General features: G+C 48.3%; 2 protein-coding genes across 6 annotated transcripts in view; one reads left to right on the top strand and one right to left on the bottom strand.

Moving 5' to 3' along the window:
* Positions 1-21,335, top strand: part of APH1B (aph-1 homolog B, gamma-secretase subunit) — a 213,983-nt gene that overhangs the window by 56,061 nt on the left and 136,587 nt on the right. The gene's annotated exons all lie outside the window — the stretch shown is intronic.
* CA12 (carbonic anhydrase 12) overlaps positions 1-21,335 on the bottom strand; it is a 61,382-nt gene that overhangs the window by 3,440 nt on the left and 36,607 nt on the right. Inside the window, exons 3-10 of one of the 2 annotated variants that reach the window (XM_021094163.1) lie at positions 19,179-19,358; positions 18,118-18,260; positions 14,207-14,302; positions 13,330-13,393; positions 12,943-13,100; positions 11,306-11,432; positions 1,646-1,678; positions 676-763 (exon numbers count right to left, since the gene is read on the bottom strand). In XM_021094163.1, the coding sequence (XP_020949822.1) occupies positions 676-763; positions 1,646-1,678; positions 11,306-11,432; positions 12,943-13,100; positions 13,330-13,393; positions 14,207-14,302; positions 18,118-18,260; positions 19,179-19,358 (889 nt within the window). The remainder of the gene's footprint in view (positions 1-675; positions 764-1,645; positions 1,679-11,305; positions 11,433-12,942; positions 13,101-13,329; positions 13,394-14,206; positions 14,303-18,117; positions 18,261-19,178; positions 19,359-21,335) is intronic. The other variant, XM_021094165.1, reaches the window with a different exon arrangement.

The following is a 21,335-nucleotide window of genomic DNA, read 5'->3' as shown; positions in this document are numbered from 1 at the left end:
AATAAATTAGGTTGTAGGAAAAAACGTGACAATAAACACATGAGCCAAGGGCATTAATTTTCCCTCATTTTCTTTTTTGGGTTCAGAGAAGCAAAACTAGATGTAAAGATCTTAGAAAGAAGACAGCCTTGGAAGTTGCCATTGCGGCTCAGCAGTAATGAACTTGACTAGTATCCATGAGGATGTCAGTTTGATCGCTGGTTGCTCAGGGGATTGCATATGAGGCTCAGATCTGGCATGGCTGTGGCTGTGGCATAGGCCTGCAGCTATAGCTCTGATTCGACCCCTAGCCTGGGAACCTCCACATATGCCACAGGTGTGGCCCTAAAAAGCCAAAAAAAAAAAAAAAAAGAGATCTTAAAAATAAGACAGCCTTGTTGCTTGTATTTAGGCAAATGGGACCTATCCCTTCCAAATCAAGAGGCACAGCCAAGGTTTTTGAAGTGGCAGCAGGGCTGGCAGACACACCTCTGACTCAGAGCACAGAGACCTTTGAACCACCAGCACCAGCATTTCTTGCAAAGGCCTGGATCAGTGGTGTTTGGGAAATGGCACTCCTAGCATATGCTGGTACAGGTGACGGGGCCCTTCATTCTGTAGGCTGCCTTCCCAGACAGATCAATCCTCAGGGACCCATAAGCCACCCACTCCCACTTCGAATCCAAACCAGCTCACCTCTTCTTCCTTCTGAAAAGCCAAATCGATACAGCCAAGACAACACAGATGCCGAGAACGCCGGCCACAGCCACGGAAAGGATGATGCCTGGTGAGGGGGCAGTGCACACACGTTACCATCCTCCCTTCCCCTTCATCTCATCCCCCAGCACATGTGTGTGTAGCTGATTGACAGCTGCATAATCATATGCAGGCAAGAGTAATTTCCCCACCTCTGTTCTCAGGTTCTGGTCTTTGGCTTACCAGGACTGACTGGGGTGCTCAGAGGGCACCATTTGCAAATTGTAGTGATTCTCTAGCAGGGGTTCTCAAACTTGCACCAGGATCATCTGAAGAGTTTGTTTCAAGTGTAGACTTTTTTGAGCCCAACCCCTCAGAGACTCTGATTTAGTCTGGGGTTGGCCCAGGAGTCTGCATTTTTACCAAACAGCTCTAGCTGATGTCTGTGGTCCATGAACCACACTTTGAGAACCCTGGGCTATAGAATAAGTTCTTACTAATAAGCTATTTCTCCATTTTTACTTGCTGGATGTAAAGCCTGTTGAGATGCCTCTTTATTAGCTTTGGCCCCAAGTTCCACTGCACAGTCCTAAGCTGTCCAAAACAACCAGGGCCCATTGCCAAGGTCAACTGGCTGGTCACACAACCTCCATACTGGGCTTAGGCCTAGTTTTTAGGCAGTGGCTTCCCCACACCCCCACCCCTGCCATGGCCAACAGAAGCTCTTGAATAGGCTCTTTGAAGGTACACATGCTAAAAAGTGATTAGGTCTCTCATTAGGGGAGCATTTGATTGGCAGCTCATCTTTGAATCAGAGTGACTTGAGGGCAAGACACACAGGGAGGAGGGGGTCAGGAGTCAGAGTGACAGCACAGAGAAGCAGACAGGATGGGCAGGAAGTATATCACAGATCACACCCAGAATCAGAGGGATCACCCAGCTGCAGCATGCACGGCCGGCGGCCACATACCCAAGTTCAGTCCTGCGTAGGTAGAGTCTGGCACTTCCAAGGGGAGAGGAAAAATCGGAAATTAACCAAGTCGAGCCGTGGCAAATTTGACCAGTGTGTTGAGCAGAGCTCTCCCTTTAGTTTGTTGGAGGTACAGGGCTTAGGCAGCCCTTCTGGGGACGTTTACTCTTGGCTCAGGTCCCTGATGGGGTAGAGGGAATCGCCCACCCAGGAAATTCACACCATCTCTCCTTTGTCCCTTGCTCCTACATCTCAGCAGTCTCTCTGCTCAGGCAGGACTTCTGTTTTCATAAAACGTGGCCAACTTGGAAGATGAGGAGGGGTAAGAATCAGAGTCTGCCTGGGCTGGCTGCTGTCTGCTTCTGTGGGACCTATCCTTCTTCCTCAGCAAAGAACCTGCCCGGTTCTGGCTGGCTGGGGCCAGCAGAGCTTACTCTGTTGGAGCCTGTCACCAGACTCCTGCCCCACCCTCATTCAGTACTGTCGTCATGCTTTGCTTCTGTTTTTGCTGTGGCTCCACTGCACCCGCCTCCCCTCCCTGCTCTGCGGAATCAGAGGACTGTGGCTTCTCTCAGCAGGTTATTGTTGGGGACGATTAGGGTGAGTTTGGGGTCCTCAGTGGGGCTGAAACTGCCGAGTGGTCTAAGGTGAAACCCCACAGTCAGCTATGAGGCTCCCCAGGGAGGGTCACGGGGGAGTCTGTCCTCTGGAGAAACACAAGGAGCCAGTCATGAGGCCCCCAGGTGACCCCCAGCTGCTTCCAGGTTCTCAGAATGCTCCTTATCCTCCCAGTCAGGTTCTTCAGCTAAGTGAAGCCCCTAGAGACACAGAGCCTCTTGTCTGGTGGTTTTCTGACCTTCGTAGAAACGTCCAGCCTGCGTGTGTTTTGGAGTGGGGAGAGGGTATTCGTTCCAATTCCACTGGAAGCCAGAGTTGTGCAGATGGTGGCCAGCCAGCCTGACCCTTGGAAGAGGCTGTGCCCAGAGCCCTGTAGCAACGGAGACTCCGGGAGGGTCCTGACCAAGTGTGAGATGTGGACTGAGGGCCAGGGAGCACCCCCACTTGGGGCACCTGACACCCCGGGGAACCAGACCTGAAACTACAGGCTGAGGTTTTGCTCACCCCCTTCTCCTGCCAGATGGCCTGAGTCTGGCTGATACCCTGGGAGCCATCCAGCCCCTGTTCTTCCCCTACTGTCTTATTCCACAGTCTCACATTAAGCCTGCAGTCTCCCTGGTCCAAGGCTGGCCTCTAGGAGTCCCTGGTCTGGCTCCCCGGGTGGCCCCAGGCCGCTATAAGGATCAGCAGAGCAGGTATGGAGAGGAGCCGTCTACAGAGGACAGGGTAGCCTGTTCTCTAGATTCTTGCCAGCCACCATCAGCAGCCCATGGCCTCCCAGGTGGCGGAGAGCATGCCCCCCCCCCCGGGGCCTGATTCCCTGCCTTGAACACAAGGACCAGTCTGTGGCTTGAGGAGACGCTCAGGACCTGAGTGTCCCCCTGGGGAGAGCGTCAAGTGTTTGTACACCACATGCTGCGGTCCCTGCCTGCATGGCCTGTGGCCTCTGCACACTATAATTTGGGATTTGGGGTTTTCTTTTTTTTAAAGGTACCTAGAGGCAACCCAGGCCTCTAGGATCTTAAAAGCAACTAAAAATAATCCCTGCTAGTTGTGGTTTCTTTCAAGCCTTTTTGATGAAATATGCTTTTGTTCTTTGCTCCTGTGATACTAAACTAGTTCTTGATACTAAACTAGCCACATAAGACTATTACTAGTAAGCCTAACCCCTTGGCCATGCCATCCAAACTGGATGGTTTCTAAAGCTGTCACTTTGAGAGTCACCTCAAACATCCAGAGAGCCACACAGTCCTCCAGTCAGCTGAACCCCACTCCAGGGCTGGGGGAGCTACCCCCAGGCCATAGCCTTAGGGAGCAGAGTGAAGGCTCTGGAAGCAAGGCCCCAGGCATGTGTCTTTTTTCAAGAGCATGTGGCCCAGCTGGGTGGCTTATCTGGAGGAAGAGTCTGACCTTCCTGGGTCACTGAACAGTGTCCTTGGCTAAATTAGGACCTATTAAAAACAAACAAAAAGGGAAACATCCTAATGTAATCCAGGGCTCTAAACCAGGTTCCTTGTTCCTGGATGAGGATTTGTTAGGGCCTAAATTGCCTCTCCTTGGAAACAGTGAAACTAAGCAGGTGTGAAGACAAGGAAACCCCCAGAGACTGGGACATGTGCTTTTCAGCCAAGAGTTTGATGCAGCAAAAACGAAGCAGCTTAACTGAGCAAGTGAAGAGTATAAGCCACTCTGGAAGAGGAATGGCAGTGAGGGCAGCGCCTCATGGGAATTCTAACCCCCAGGAAACACAGGGCAGATGACGTTGGGATGCTCTCCCCTGCCCGCGAGACAGTACCAAGCATCAAGGAGCAGGCTCCTCTGCAGAGCTGGATGAAGCACAGGGCATAGGTCCCTTTGGAGGCAGATGCCAGAGCCTCCGCTAATTAGAGAGGAAAAGACACAAAAGGCACAGGGAGAACTGTTGGGGGCGACTAGAGAGCTATTCCCAGAGAGAGAAGCCAAAGCCTGCGTCCCCACAGAGCCTCTGGGATGGTGCAGAGAGCAGGCATCAAAGATGGTGCCGGGGGCACAGCCGGAGAGATTCCCCTCAGATTAAATAAAAAAATGGTTTCTAAACGGCGACTGAGATAGGCAGGTCCCAGTGATGAAGAGTGAGACAGACAGGAGAAACGAGACAGGCTGGTCCCTGGAGATGGCCCATGAGAGCCATGGGATGAGAACACAGCAAAGGGGTCCCTGCACTGAATGGCATGCACACTGTATGGACGGGAGACAGCCATGAGGTCGCGTGCAGAACTCTGCTATGATTTGGGGGAGCAGAAAGGGGGCAGTACGACACAGAAAAGGAAATCAGACCAATACAGAAGAACTCCAGTGCCAGGAGCCTCATCCAAGAAGGTACAGACTCCTGGAGAAGATGGGCCAGCTGCTCACCGGCAGGGTACTGCTACCTGTTCTGGCTGGCTCAGGAGCTGCATCTTCCACCGGCATCTTGCTGGACCAACAGATGCTGGTTAACTGCTCTTGAGGTCTTCTGAGGCCTCAAGTGCAAACACAAAGTCCAGAGGGAGGAACAAGCACTTCATTTACACAGCTTGTAGTTCCTGCAACAAGTCTAGCATGTTCTAGGTCTATTTGTAGTTCTGTTTATTCAAATAAAAGGGATACAGTTCTTTTCCTTTCAAAGTATTATTTGAAAGCATGGACTGTTTTGGTAGGTGACATATTCCATGATGATTAGATATGCGTATGTATAGGTGGATGTCTTTAGTCGTCTTGTCACCAGTCTTATAAAAGAAGCAGGGAGAGTTGTGATTTAGTGGGGAGTTGAGAGTTTAAGTATATAAAATCCAGTTGCAAGTGGTAAAACTTATTATGCTTAATACAAGTAATAGATTCAAGTAACTGAGATGCTCTCTTTGGATGATGCTTTGGAAGAAAAGCAAGGAAGATGCCCTCCAACCACAGAGCATAACTGTCTTTGGAGGACATATTTTGCTGCAGTTTTCCTTAGCACCATGGAACCCCATAAAGAAATAATTTCTACAAATAAACTTGCCCCAAAGATACCACCAAATTACATGAGGAGACGGGTTTTCTACGACCGTGATAGGGCCTGAGGGTTTTGCCTTCCAGATTGCAGGCATGCAGGCCCAAAGAGAGAGCTGTGTAGCTCCCAGGGGCCTAAACCCTGGGCCAGTGGGCATGGGCCACTGTGTAGCACTGATGGCTCGTGCTCTCAGCTGCCTTTGTGAGGGGGAAGGGTGGGGGCTGGCTGTGCTCTTAGCCCTGTCAAGCTAGAAGGCAGAAGGCCTGACAGCCTCCCTCAGAGACTTCCTCCCAGACCTTCAACATTTGGCAGCTAGGTTCCCATTTTTAAGTTTCCCTCAACAAATAGACTGATTGCAATGCTGCTGGCAAATTGATAACAAAGCCAAATAAGACTTAATAAAACAAAAACTTGGCAGCCAGTGTCAGGCTTCTGTTCAGATCATTCTGCACAGAAGACACTGGTATGGGGGGATCGGGCGGGGAGGGGCCAGGGTGACTCCATTCTTTTGCATTTGAAAGGAGAACCAAGCACAAAAAGTAAGACTCCGTTGTCCCTGCTTTAAGGGACTTGTGGTTTGTGGATAATAGAGGCATATGTTTTTCCTTCTTCATTACCCTGTGGTGCGCTAAGAACTGTAAGTTTGGCTGCACTGAAGCAGGAGACTAAGTCACCTTCAGAGGAATAGGAAAGACTTTGGTTTAGCATTGGGTCTGAAAGAACTTTCCAGGTGGAGGAGGTGAGGGGCACCTCGGACCAAAGGATCCAGGTGTGCAAAAGTCAGTATTGTACACCTGTTGAAAGCACCTGCTGTGTTACAGGAGGCCCCACAGATAGGATGGGAGCCGGAGGAGAGGCGCTGGGAGGCTCAGCTGTTGCTGAGCCAGCCCGTGGTCCCAGCTTTCTGCCTGCCCCTTTTCCCGCTGGCTTTCCGCAGCATGGGCTGTTCTGAGCCAGAGGCTCGTTGTTGGAGTCAGAGAACATCCCCTCGGGTTTCCTCTTCCCCACAGTGTCTAAGGCGGGCTGTGCCGAGGGTAGGGGGTGTTGCACTGCATTAGATGTGATTAGGACATCACTTGTTGCCACATGCGATGATGGCTCCTAACTATTCAGCCTCTGTATCCAGGGGGAGTTCGAGGTGGGAACTCCTCTGGTCTTTCATTTGGATGCTTTGGAAGAATGGATGTACCCTTCCACCTCATAGAGTTTATTTATAAATAGAACCTTTTGGAAACACAAGGTCAATAACCACGAAACATGCATTCTAGTCTCAAAAACTTAATTAGCCATCTTAGCTTCATAAGATTTTTCTCTCTCTCTTTTGTAAAGGTTTCACAAAACTATCCAGGCTGCTCAGGGCCAAGCAGATTCTAATCATGTTACTCCACAGCCCTGCCGAGGTTGAAAGCCCTACCCCTCTACTGCCCAGCGCCCTTGTCTAAGTGTCCATCAGCTGGCTCTGGGCTCCAGGCGTGTGACATGCACTTGCTCGGAGTAAGCCCACTACAAACATGATTATAGAAACTTTTTGGCTTCCCCTTGTCCTTCGAGTTTTTCTTGCCCTGACATGCTGAAAATAGAAATGTAGTTTTGCGTTTTTAGTTTTTGTTTTTGGTCATGTCCAAAGCATGTGGAAGATCCTGGACCAGAAATCAAAGCTGTACCTCAGCAGCAGTCACCCAAGCTGCTGCAGTGATAACACCAGATCCTTAACCCACTGCACCACAAGGAAACTCCTTGAAAATAGAACTTGGTAACATTAGTATTTAGGTTTGATGGGCTCTTGCTTTATTACCCATCACCATTTGGGTCTAGGTCTTTGCTCTCTGGCTGGGAAGAGGGCAACTGTAAGGAACCAAGAGTTGGTCCCCCAGACTGTGTAAATCTGCCTTTCTGCTTTCTCCTTCCTCATGTCAGGGATCTGACTCCTATGAGATCTGAGCTGGTCCCAGGATGTGTCCCTCCTCTCCAGGGACCCACTTGGAGGACAAGGAGTCTTGTTTCCCCCCTTCAGCTCAAGACTTCCCTTTGGGCCACTTGGAGAGGCAGTTTTTAAGAACTGAAAAACGTGCCCAGTATGACTTTCACCTCTCCACAAAGAGTGGGCTTTTTTTTTTTTTTTTTGTCTTTCTGCCATTTCTTGGGCATATGGAGGTTCCCAGGCTAGGGGTCAAATCGGAGCCAGAGCCACAGCAATAGCAATGCAGGATCCGAGCCGTGTCTGGGACCTACACCACAGCTCACAGCAACGCCGGATCCTTAACCCACTGAGCAAGACCAGGGATCGAACCCGCAACCTCATCGTTCTCAGTCAGATTCGTTAACCACTGAGCCACGATGGGAACTCCAAGAGTGGGCCTTTTAATGAGAGCAAAAGTCATACCCAAGGGAAGGGGCAGAATGGTGAGGGGATTCTGAAGGAAATTTCTATGTCAGAAGCTTCGGGAACCCTGTGAAGGGATTTGTATACTTCTGTGAAAAGGGATAGTTCTCACTTGTTTGCTTCTCTTAGCCTTGGATCTGCCCAAGTGTATAAGAAGAATATATTCTCCGATTCTAAAGGATGGTGGGAAATAGGGTTTCTCTTGGGTTTGGTCGTTCTCCCTCCAACCTTGTTGTTTCAGGGGTAACCATCACTAGACCTATATCATGCTGTAATAGAATAAAGGCTAGGGGCTTATGATACAAACCCCTAGAATCCTGTAGTATGAGTGGAAAAAAGTTCTGGGCCTAAGAAAGTTGTTGGGCAATCACTGGGGCAGTGGTTCTTCATCGGGGCAACTTTGTCCTTCCTCCTCCAGAGACATGTGACCATGTCTGGGGACATTTTGGCGGTCACATGTGAGGGATGCTGCTCGAATCTAGTGGGGAGAGACCAAGGATGTTGTTAAACATCCTACACTGCACGGGACAGGCCCCACAACAAGAAGTATCCCGCTCCAAATATCAGTATTGACCTGGTAATGCCAAGGCTGAGATGCCTACCCTAGGGCCATCCTAGACTCTATACCTCTTAAGGACAGAAACCAAGTTCTGTGTTCCTTTTCGAGCACAGCTGAGGAAAAAGTAGGATCCAGTTCAGTGATTCAGTCCCAATTGTTCCAATTTGGTTCAACCTCAGATCCTCCTCTCAAAGGCCACCTGCTTTCTCTCCTAAAGGATTTCCTTAATGTTACTTTTCTCCTGATGGGAAACTCTAGAGTTCTCATTTTCCAACCCCGTGGTTCCTGTTAACTTCCAAAGAATACCCTGAATAAACCAGCCTCCAGTTACAGACATGCCTCTGTGGAAGGCAGTGCAAACAACTGAGTCCAAATTGCTCAAGGTTCACGCTGACAAGCAAGCTTGTTGCAGTTTGCGACTCACTCCATGTTGGTGTGAATGCAGGCGCCCCTGGGAGAATGACGTTTGGGGCTTCATTCCTTTGGGGCTGCCTCATCCCTGCTCCTTGGGAAAAATAGCCCTATTTGCTGACTGAGTCCTTGGGAAATGAGAAGGAGAAGAGAATTCTGGCCAAGTTTCTATAATCAGCCTCCAAATGCACAAGTTTGCCTGGGACTGCCACAGAGTCTTGCTCCAGGTGGAGAGTCCAGCCCAGCCTCTGGAAGCAGCAGCTCCGGGTGAGCCATGCAGAAGGGGCAGTGGCAAAGTTGCATTTGGGCTGTGACCTCCAGATCCTAAGCTGGAGCCTTCTTAGGGGGGGGGCTCTGCTTAGAGGCCCCCTCAAGCTCCCCAAGCCAGACTTGGAGGGTCTACAGAAGCGCTCTGCTACCAGCGTGACCACACTGCCCATCTACAAGCACCAGCTTAGACCTGAGCCAGTCTAAGAAGATGGCTAGTTATCTCCAAGGCCACAGTCCATCATATACATGAGGGTTACTTATGGATGACAAGTTCCTGCACGGTTTCTTCTGATCCTCTGTAACTGCCCTCACACACTGTCCCTGCAACGTAAAGTCAGGATGGGCAGTTGTTAGTGTCCACTTAGAATCCGAACATGTTAGCACCGAAAGGCAATTAGCTTGCCTGGTCCAACCCGTCATTGTGTGGCTGAGGGAACCAAGGCCAAAGAAGGGACATGGCTTTCCCACATCATAGAGCCAGGAGGAAACAAAGTGAGGCCTTGAACCTGGGTCTCCTGACTGTGGGGGAGTAGCTGATACTCTGTACCTTGTGACTTGTGGAGAGTTTGCCCAGAGAACAGAGCTGATGCTTGTCTTTGAATCATAAGCAAAATTCAACCTGGTTTATGTGCCCTAATCTCCAGGCAGAGTTGGGTTTTTTTGTTTGTTTATTTAAATTTTTTTTTCTTTTTAGGGCTGCACTCATGGCATATAGAAATTCCCAGGCTAGGGGTCGAATCGGAGCTGCAGCTGTCGGCCTACACCATAGCCACAGCAACGCCATATCTGAGCCATGTCTGCGACCTACACCACGGCTCACGGTAGTGCTGGATCCTTAACCCCACTGAGCAAGGCCAGGGAATGAACCCGAATGCTCATAGATACTAGTCGGGTTTGTTACCACTGAGCCATGATGGGAGCTCCTGTTTGTTTAAATATAAGAGTTGAAGAATTTCCATCTAACTCTTACCTATTACATACTTCATTTGGAAGGACAAGAAAAGAGAACAAATGCTATATCCAGGACAGATCACAAGAGGATAATTCTGTGCCTTTGATGAATTTCCTAGAAAAGAAGTTGCTAGTCATCAGCATATATACCCTCACTTTTTAGGAAGGGCCGTTGTGTATAGATTCAGTTTTCAGAGCAAGAAACTGGTGAAAAGAGGGAAATTACCTTAACTGGTGGTATCTGGAGAGGAGAACACAAAAGAGAAATTCTTGGGCAGTTCTTGATTAAGTAACTGCCAGAGATGGACGTAATTCTGACCACAGGTATGGCTCAGTTCAGAAGGGCGTGTTTCTAAAGCTTTCAGGCAAGCTTCATCTGTTCCACTACACCTGGCAGGTGACAGTTACAATCTCATACAGTAGGAGAGGAATAGCAGCAGGACAAGGCGCCCCAGGTGGGTACAGGAGAGCTGGTTCCCTGACAAGTGGGTTAATGGGGCCATCTTAAAATCTGAACCCCTGGCCCAGGTGGGTCACAAGTGATGTCAGATAAAGTGGAATTTCCACAGACCGATCCTGCTCCTGACCACTTAGGGGTCCCGAGTTGGGAACAGCTCAAGAATCTACAGTGAGAAAGTGAACTTGGAGATTTGAAGAGTGTGGGCCCCAAGGATGCACCCTTACCCCTTTCCCCAGGCCTGTAGCTGCCCTGAAGTAGGTATGGAGTAAGTCAAGATGTTAATAGCCCCTCTGGGGAGTTACAGTCCACATTTAAAAGCAAGAGCTGAGCTTCCATAGCTCAGGAAGAAAGCAAACTATTAAGTTTCATTCACTCTAGATCCCAGCTGCCTGTGCAAGCTTCAAGGACATGAGACAAAGGGCAGTTCTGAAGGTGCTTTCTTATCTAGTGGGCCCTGCTCCATTAGACCACGAGCTGCTTGTGGGTTATGCCCACTTTCTAAAACCTTACAAAAGAGCATCCTTGAGCCTTGGTGGAGCTGCTGGTGACATGAATCAGCTGGCAAGGCCAAAGATGGGCCTTGAGGCCAAGAGAGCCTGGAGGAAAGTTAGAAGTTTAATCTCATGAAAAGAGTCCTATCGTGTGTCTTAGGAGAAGGGGTAGTTTCCAGAGCAGAGAGGCCCCCAGAACCACCATCTGTGGGGACTCTCAAACCTGATGAGGGCTCTGGTCCTTGTGCCTGGGGGCCTTGGCTCATGCTTCCCTACAAAGGCTCAGGGAAGTCAAGGTCAGTGAATTTCGGTTGCAGAGTAGAGACCTCAGTAACCCCATGCCCACCCCCGCACAGTAGTTCCTCAGGTACCCAGTTCCCTTGGCAGCCAGAGTGCTCTTAACCCACCTCCCAAGGGCATCAGTAACAAAGCATGAAGGCAGGGCACCTGACTTCATGCAAAACAGACACCTTAGCACCACAGTCCCCACACACTGCATCTCCTTACCTTGTCTGAAGGAGACATACACCAGCCTCTCGTCAAACTTTTGGACCTGCCGGAAGTTGTTGACCATCTCTCTGGGGGACGGGTCATCCATGTGTGTGCAGTACAGGACTGTCTCCAAAGCCAGCAGCTGCCGGGAAGAGCAGAAATGCCCCCCACGGGCAGAGTGACACAGAGTCCCCTTGCCTGACCTTGAGGGGAAGGAGGGCCGGAAACTCACTCCAGGCCTGGCAGCAGAGCCCTGAGAAAGCAGTGGGAAAGCCAGCAACCCTACAACCCCTACATGTCTGAGTGACAGGGCATGTGTGAGCCCCAGGCTGTCTTCCCACCTCCCAAGCTGCTGGGAGGGTTTGTGCTGTCAGCTCCTGACCTCAATGGAGCCACATGTGGAGCCCAGCTCTAAATCCAGATGGCCGATGGCTTATTCTGATGGTCCCATCCAAAGGAACAAAAAGAGGGAAGCAGGAGTGTCACAGGTCTTGTGACTACTAGGTTCACAGCATTTTCATACACCCACATAGATTATATAACTGTTTCAAGGTAGTTTGTGGGTTAAGATGTCACTGCCTCCCTGCACAGTTTATCTCTTGATTCATCAGGTCTTTATTCCTGTCCACCTACTTGCTGCCATTTATCGAGGTTACTCAGATCACTAGTTTATGGTAAAAAGAAGCAACAGTGGTGAGGGCTGTGCTGGGCTCATGAAGCAGGTGGGAGCCATGAGCTAGTATGCAGTGCCCCCCCAGTCCTGTCTCCTGGACAGCCGTGCTTCCTCCTGGTGAGTTTCAGCTGCAGAGTAGAGGCAGGGACAATGACCTTAAATTCAGCTCTACCCTTGCATCTTAGCTCTGACACTAAAGCAGCCCGTAAGTTTTCTCACCTCTCTAACCCTCACTTTCATCACCTAAAAAGCGAGAGGGTTAGAGGTGATTGCCAAGGACTCTGTTCCCCAGTTTTGCACTAGAGTGTGAGCTTCTGGACAGCAGAGACCCTCATTCCCCAGCTTTGTTAAAGGATCTAACCTGGTCCTGTCTTTATCCTGCCCCTGTAAAGTATTCAGGCCCTTTCCTGCCTGGGATGTGAACACTGTCCACTGAGGGACATATTAGGAAATGCAGCTTAACAACTCTCTTTAAAGATCTGTGGCGAGGAGTTCCCGTCGTGGCGCAGTGGTTAACGAATCCGACTAGGAACCATGAGGTTGCGGGTTCGGTCCCTGCCCTTGCTCAGTGGGTTAACGATCCGGCGTTGCCGTGAGCTGTGGTGTAGGTTGCAGACGCGGCTCGGATCCCGCGTTGCTGTGGCTCTGGTGTAGGCTGGTGGCTACAGCTCCGATTCGACCCCTAGCCTGGGAACCTCCATATGCCGTGGGAGCGGCCCCAAAGAAATAGCGAAAAAAAAAAAAAAAAAAAAAAGATCTGTGGCGACAGATCCATTTTCCCCACTTGACTTGATAGCTCCACTTTCAAAGCTTAGCCTGTAATTTCCCACAGCGCGCTTCCAGGCTCCTGTGATATTTGGAGAGCTTGTGAATAGCTGCCAGTGAAACTCTTGAATGAGGAAATCAAGCTGTTGATTATGATAAGGGTCCAAGGTATATATACCACATGGTCTCTGACAAGGAAGAACAGGATAGTTACCTGCTCCTGTGAAATTTGCACAGGGTTCCGGAACACCGTCCAGAGCACAGTGGGGTGGCAAGGAGGTGTGGTCAGGGACCCCCTGTAGCGGTAGTACTCTTCAGGCCTCTCTGGCAGCAGCTCTTCAATGCTGAAACCCGGGATGTGCACTTTTTGGTCTGGAGAAACATGTTGGGGGAGGGTGTGATATTGCCTTGCTCCCCATGGCAGAGGGTGCCGTTGAGCACAGAACTGAGCCTAGGAATGTGAACTAGCCCCATTCTGAGCCATCTGACCCAAGAACCTTGGCACAGACAGTACTCGCCCCCTGTGTGCATTTTCAGATCCTACAAAGTGGAATACACTCTTCTCCAGCAGAGGGTAAACAAGCATCTCAGGACGCCTCACCTTTGTACTTTACATCTGGGAGGTGACTGAAGATCTTGTCATATGATGGATTGAAAGAGCCCATCTGCAACAGAGATGGGACAGTTTGAAGGGAGATGGAATTCCATAGGCTGGCTTGACAGTCGTGAGTGGGAGGGCCCTGCTGGGGGTATGTAGTTACCACTGCCGAGATCCTCCCCAAAGGATGCACTTTACCTGCACAATTAGGACAGATTACTAGGCTGTTAGGGGGTTGGTGTACTCGTCCTGCCCTCTGGAATCTCAGGCTGAGCTATTTTCAGATCAAGGCACTGGGGCTTGAGTGTTCCAGGGCAGGGGGTATAGCTGGTGCTCTCAGTGCTTATCTGGCTGTGAGCTTGAAGGCCCCACTAGCATGATCTCTGGCCAGAACATAAGGGAGCTGGAGTTCATGCAAGCCAAGTCAGGCAAATGAGCATGTTGAGAAACGATGTACATGCTGTCTCGCTAGGGGAAAAATGCAAGCAAATAAGGAGACCTTCCTAGTTTCTGGGATTAAGTAAAGAACTTATTCCAGGGTCCATATACAGAATGGAGCTGGGATACTGGGAATTGTATCAGGGGTTCAGGTATCCGATGGGGCAGCAGTGAAGGATCACCCCACCCTTCCACCACACAGTTCCTGTCCAACTGGGGACTAGGACATGCCCATTTCTGCTGTCCAGCCACAGAAAGTGCTGCCTCCAGGCCAAGAGAGAAGGCACCTTATGGGGGACTAGCCTCTGCTCTAGAGACAAGACACAGCCGAAATGGGAGTGAGCCACACACATCCAACAGAGCAGTTCACGTGAAACCAAATGCCCAGTCTGATGTCATCCAGCTTCAGATTTCACACGAAACCCCTCTTGACGTCTCTTACCTCTATGAGAACAGCTAGGACAGCGAGGCCTTCTGGCTTGTCACTGGCGATGCTGGCATTGGGGTACAGGTCCGAGTTAAAATAGACAATATGCAGCTGCAGTGAGAGAGAGATGAGCTGCTGTTCATAGCAACTCATGGAAACTTTCACTTCTGCAGGATGATGGAATCCAATGGGGAGGACAGACAACCCCCACCCCGACCCCCACCCCCAGCTAGATTAGGCCTCTCAGACCCTCGCCTCATGGCCTCTCTGGTTTTCCTTTTTCTCTCAGTCTTCTAGACTACAGACTCCACCAGGGCAGCCTCCCCATCCTATCCACTCATTGTATCCTGGTGTCTGATATGGTGCTGGAAAAATACCAGGCGTGCATTGGATAATGAATGAATGGATCAACAAATGGGTTCTTATACTAACCAAGAAAAAGCCTAGATACTTTGGAGCACTTCCCCTACTTATTCTGGAGCCTGAGGCAAAATGTGGTCCCATGTGGCTTACCCAACCTTAGCCTGGCCACTCTGCACTCAGCCTGGGGGCTGGGGCAGTAAACCCCCAACCTTAACTTTTTTCTTTTATTTTTTTATTTATTTCTTTTATTTTTATTTTTATTTCTTTATATATATATATTTTTTTTCTACTGCACAGCATGGTGACCCAGTTACACATATATGTATACATTCTTTTTTCTCACATTACGTATTCCATCATAATTGAGTAGACAGGGTTCCCAGTGCTACACAGCAGGATCCCATTGCTAATCCATTCTGAAGGCAACATTCTGCATCTATTTACCCCAAGCTCCCAGTCCCTCCCCTTCCCCCTGGCAACCACAAGTCTATTCTCCAAGTCCATGATTTTCTTTTCTGTGAAAGTTTCCTCTGTGCCATATATTAGATTCCAGATATAAGTGATAGCATACGGTATTGTCTTTCTCTTTCTGACTTACTCTCACTCAGAATGAGAATCTCTAGTTCCATCCATGTTGCTGCAAATGGCATTATTTTTGTTGTTTTTATGGCCAAGTAGTATTCCATTGTGTATATATACCACATCTTCCTGATCCAATCATCTATCAGTGGACATTTGAGTTGATTCCTTGTCTTGGCTATTGTGAATAGCGCTGCAATGAACATGCAGGTGCACATGTCTTTTTTAAGTAGTTTTGTCTGGATATATGTCCAAGAGTGGGATTGCTGGGTCATATGGTAGTTCTATGTATAATTTTCTAAGGTACCTCCACACTGTTCTCCATAGTGGTTGTACCAGCTTACACTCCCACCAACAGTGCAAGAGGGTTCTCTTTTCTCCACACCCCCTCCAGCATTTGTTATTTGTACCCCAACTGTAACTTAATCATAACTGTACCCAGAGCAGGACATGCATTTATCCCTTAGATGGAGGCAATCACAGGATGGTTTTTATAAAGCTTTTATCAGCTGATTTTAAGATACCATGAAACAAAATTGTTACTCCATGAATGTAGACTTTACGTTTTGAAATTACCATTTTAAACTCCTTTAAAAAAAAAAAAGCACAAATTACTTATTATTAAAGCAAGGAAAAGAGTTTTTGAGGAATTTTGGGTTTAAAGAGTTAGGTCAGCTCTGATGAGTGGTGATACTAATGAGGGAGACCATGCATGTGTGGGGGCAGAGGGTATATGGGAAATCTGTATCTTCCTCTCAGTTTTACTGAGAACCTAAAATGCTCTTTAAAAAAGTTTTCAAAAAATTTTTTAAAAATCTAGGTAAGCATGAAGACATTGTTACGAGAAACTCTGGCAATGTTTAATCAGGTTTTTAATTATAAAGGCAGTGTCACCTGTCCTCCAAAAAACCTAAATTAGTAGATGATCTATACATATAGAATCACATGTATTTTTGCGGATTCTTTGCCTCTTGAGACTATGACACAATGAAATTTTATCTCTTTTTTTTTCCTTGTTAATCGCTTTTTTCATCTTACGTGGTTATAAGTAGAACTCAAATACATTTTAATGAATATGTGTTAATTACATGTTCTCCTCTTTTCAAGTGGCCCTTTCTAATTAAAAAAAATTATATCAAATTACTTTTTCTTTTAAATGGTCCTCTATTAGGCTTCTACTTTATCACCTTTCCCCTCAAAGGCCTTAGCCTGTCCCTTGCCCCACACCATCTTGACCTGGCATGCCTTTGGGAAATGGCACAGAACGCTGTGTGGGTAAAGCCCTGAACGTCCTAGATTCTGATTTCTTTTTACAGCTGACCTTTGAGCTTGTGTTCTGTTTTAGTACTTTACTCAGTGTTCAGATAAAATTAAAAGGAGGTGAAGACTAATACAAACTGGAGGGAATTCCCTGCTGAGAAGATTAAGAGAGTCTTATATAGACTAATCCACAACTGCTACACTTTGAAGGACCCTCCATTGGAAATCTGCCATTTTAGGGTCACTTTGATGTTTTCTCTCTCTCTCTCTCTCTCTCTCTTTTTTTTTTTTTGTCTTTTTTGGGCCACACCTGTGGTACATGGAGGTTCCCAGGCCAGGGGTCAAATTGGAGCTATAGCTGCTGGCCTACGGCACAGCCACCGCAGTGTGGGATCTGAGCCCCATCCGTGACCTATACCACAGCTCATGGCAATGCTGGATCTTTAACCCACTGAGCGAGGCCAGGGGTCAAACCTGCATCCTCATGGATGCTAGTCAGATTCGTTTCTGCTGAGCCACGATGGGAACTCCATGTTTTTTCTCTTTTATTGGCATTTATGGTCCATCTTCACCAAGCTCCTGGTCTGATGATGTGGCTTCCTAGCAGAAAGTACAATAACTAGAAATATCTTTAAATGCCCAAACCCTCTCAGCCTGCACCCTAACTCCTTTACTCCCCATGGGAAAATAAAGGCCTCTTCATTGCAGTGAGGGTAGAGAAGTTACAGTCCTGGAGGCTCAGAGAGGGACCTCGTCAGAAATATGTCCACCTCCAGTAGTGCCATCCTGTTGGGCCAGAATTATCATCCCTCCCCTACACCTATAACTCAACCTCTGATTAGCCTGAGATGTTAAGCAGTTCAGTATTTAAGAACAGAGGAGAATGGTCATGTCATTGTTTGCCATGAGCTTCCCTGGTTGATCAGTAGTATTTATCTCCTTGAATTTATTGCCCTGTAAACATTCAGAACCACACGCCCAAGTTCAGTCCCATGGGAGCTCTGACATAGAGCAACCCAACCTCCACCCCACATTGAACACTTGTCGTGCAGGAACAAAGATCTGCTCTTCTTCCTGTTTTCTTTGGTATTTGGGAAGCCCCTCGGGCAACATAACACAACACTGTGCTCATGTCCCAGGCTATCCTCAGTGAGTCTCTGATCGCCGTGATGCCCTGCACATTATAATGCCAGTCACCCCTTGATTTGTGGCCAAGTAGAGGAGTGACTCTAGATCTGGGTCTCCAAGCTCCAAGCATGACCCATGCACAGAGAAAGAGGGGATGGGAAATGCAAACAGCATGGAGTGTGAAGAAAGATTGAGGAGTTGGCGGAGCAATTAGCCCAGTATGATTCAGCAGTGGGATGGGTCAGCCAGATCCTAATCTGTGCAAACAGAGGGGGATGTCTAGAAAAGGGGCATGTGTGTCCCACTGTGCCACCCTGGGCACACTGCTTTCTGAGCAGCATCACTCAGTAAAAGATACAGAGACAAACTCAGCAAGTTCAGGAAAGGAAGGGGACCAGGGCATCACAGATGAGCTGCAATGTGGCTGGAGTGGCTCTACCTCCCCCTGCCACTGGCAGGGCTGGGCTGGTGTGTAAAGAGCATGAAGGCACCCTCTTCCCCAATGCTCTGATCTTATCTGCACACTAGCCAAGTGAAAAGACGCCAGATCACCCACCACTGGAAAACACTTGGCAGCCCAGCGGCACCCCACTCACCTCAGCGGCAAAGTGCTTCCCACCGATAGTGTGCTCGGAGCCGTGGGGTTCATTCTGGTCCCCCCAGTGAAGGTGCAGCTGTGAGGCATTGTAGCGGTGCCCCAGGCCCTGGATGTGCATGTCCTCGAACAGTTTCAGCTTCACTGCAGGGGGTGGAGGGGCGGTCTTCAGAGCCCTGGCCAGCTGAGCGCTGCCTGAGAGCAGTCAGGTAGGCATCAGCTGCCCAGGGTTGAGACGGGGCAGGTGAATGCAGTGAGGTGGGGACCAGAGAGACACAGCCTGCATGTCAGAAACCTGGGCTTTTTGCCCCAGAATGTCCCCCTTTCACTAAAACCAACTCCAAAGGCACCAGCACCTTCCTGGTTCCCCTTGGAGAGAGATGGCAAGAACTAATACTAGACCAATGGATGGAGGTTTACGTATCCATGGATGAAGATAGAACCTGTAATGAAGAATCTGCCAGGCTGCAGAATTACGTAACAACAACAGCAATAATAATTGCTATTTATGAACCATCTACTCTTTTCTGGATCTCAACATACATAATCTCCAGTCTTCACGGTACCAATCAATATGCCCATTTTCCAGATGAAACCTCAAGGGGATTAAAGTTCTTATCCAGAATCTCATGACTCACAAGTAATCAAGCCAGGGTTCAAATTCAGATGGGTCTGCCTCCAAGGCCTGGGCAAGCTTCTCAGTGAACTGCGTTCCCCTTTAAGTCATTCATGATGTCCCAGGATTCACTCCCACGCCATAGCCAATGGACCAAGGCACTTGGGCCTGTCTCCTCTCCATCCCAAGAGATGTGCTGCTTCTGAGAGGTGCTGCCCCAGTATAACCGGCTGAATTCCGGGATGTGCGGTGCCTCCTGGAGGCAGCAGTCCACACATACTTCAAGGGCTTCCCTCTGCCCCACCTCCTGGGTGCCTCAAAAGAGCCCTGCTCTACCACCACCTCGCCCCAACCCCAACCCCACCGCACCCTGCCCCACACAGAAAAGGCCAGGAAGCTGAGGGAAGCTTAGGTACCCCTGCAGGTCTCAGAAGTCTCTCCCTCACCTGAATGGCCGTTGTTGGTCAGGACAAACTGCTGGTTGGCAGTCTCATTGTAGCCTTGGAAGGCAAGGGGTACAAGGCTGGCGTTGTACTGGAGGATGTCACCATGCAGGTCTATTGGGGACTGTAGCAGGCCCCCACATGATGGGTAGCTCTTGGACCAGCTCTTCTCCCCATTGGGACCTGGAGGGAGAAATTCAAGTCCCTGACTTAGTTTGCCACTCAAGTTTTTTCCTCACCTTCTAATTCTGTGTGTAGTACAATTACTCCTTTGCTATTATTTTCTTAATCCCCAGAGGTTTATTCTTGAAGGCCCAGAGATCTCAGTCTATAAAATCAAGTCCATGTTGGAGTTCCCGTCATGGCTCAGTGGAAATGAATCTGACTAGGATCCATGAGGACGCAGGTTTGATCCCTGGCCTGGTTAAGGATCCGGTATTGCTGTGAGCTGTGGTGTAGGTTGAAGATGTGGCTTGGATCCGGCATTGCTGTGGCTGTGTAGGCTGGTGGCTATAGCTCCAATTCAACCCCTAGCCTGGGAACATACATGTGCCCTGGTTGCAGCCCTAAAAAGACAATAATAAATAAATAAATAAAATCAGGTCATGCAAATGCGCCTCCAGATCATTTGCTTTGAAATGATGTGGGGAGAGAGGGACCAGAGTGGTCCCATAGTAGGGACTCTGTTTTATTTTGTATATCATTCTTATTTTGATCCAGTCCTGTCTACTCCATGTAAAGACCTCATGACTCTCAGCAATTTTGGACCTGTTAGTGAACATCTGCTCTAAGCAGGAATTGCTCCGGGTCTCAGGTCTGCCAGGTTGACCACACCCAAGCTTGCATCCTAGTGGGGAAAATTTTTTCAATTTTTCAATTTTTTGTTTTTTAGAGGCTAAGGAAACTTTTTAAAATTTCATTCAAGTTCAGTTTCAAACCTATGACTCTTTTTCTTTTGGTACTATTTTATTTTATTTTACATTTTATTTTTAGGGCCTTACCCATGGCCTGTGGAGGTTCCCAGGCTAGGGGTCCAGTCAGAGCTATAGCCACTAGCCTACTCCACAGCCACAGATCCAAGCCGTGTCTGCAACTTACACCACAGCTCTCCGCAACACTGGGTCCCCAACTTGCTGAGTGAGGCCAGGGATCGAACCTGGGTCCGCATGGATACTACTCAGATTCATTTCTACTGAGCCACAATGGAAACTCCCGTCTTTCGGTACTTTGTTACTGATGTATAGTTGCTATACGTATAGAAGTTAAAAGTGTACAACACAGTGATGCACACTTTTTAAAGTTATCCTCCATTTATAGTTACTATAAAAGATAGGCTATGTTCTGATGTTGTACAGTACATCTTTGTAGCTTATTTTATACCTGATAGTTTGTATCTCTTCCTCTCCTATCCTTATCTTACCACTTTCTGCTTCCCTCTTGTAATGGGGAAGAATTTAATGAATCCACTGGGATGTCCCACACTGGAAAAATTGGTGTCTGACTTGATGACGGCTCCGGGTAGGTCTGGTGGTTTACAGATATGATCTTCCTGGTAGGAAACTCTGAGGACATTGACTCTGTTTTTGTTTTTGTTTTTCATTTTTTCATTTTTATTATTTATTTCTAAATTATTTTTATTATTATTCAATGAATTTATCACATCTGTAGTTGTATAATGATCATCACAATCCAATTTCACAGGATTTCCATCCCACAACCCAAGCACATCCCCCCACCCCCCAAAGGACATCGACTCTGAATACGCACATCTGGGATCAGTATAGACCCCAACCTGACAGGGATGCTTGAAAACATCAAGTGATTATAGCTCCAGAATCACGGAGGTCCATGCAGTGTTTATACTGGGAAATAAGTATGACAATATGACAAATTAATTATTACAATATAATTGACAAACTGACAGTGAGGAGGAACAGACTTTAAAAAACAAATCTTCTAGGGCTCAGGCTTCTTGCTAACTACCAGGTAACAGTCCTTTCTCTGGAAATGAAAACAAACAATTGAATCCCATGTTCAGATAAACTTTCTTACTCTCACAGGGAAAAGACTTTCAAGAATGTAAATCTATGTTTAAAAGATTATCTCCTGTGGTAATTAATTGGATTTTCAAGCTGAGGTTTCTCCAGAAAAGCAAATCAT

Source organism: Sus scrofa, chromosome 1, assembly GCF_000003025.6.
Source record: "Sus scrofa isolate TJ Tabasco breed Duroc chromosome 1, Sscrofa11.1, whole genome shotgun sequence".
Classification (NCBI taxonomy): domain Eukaryota; kingdom Metazoa; phylum Chordata; class Mammalia; order Artiodactyla; family Suidae; genus Sus; species Sus scrofa.
This window is presented reverse-complemented; position numbering and strand designations above follow the sequence as displayed.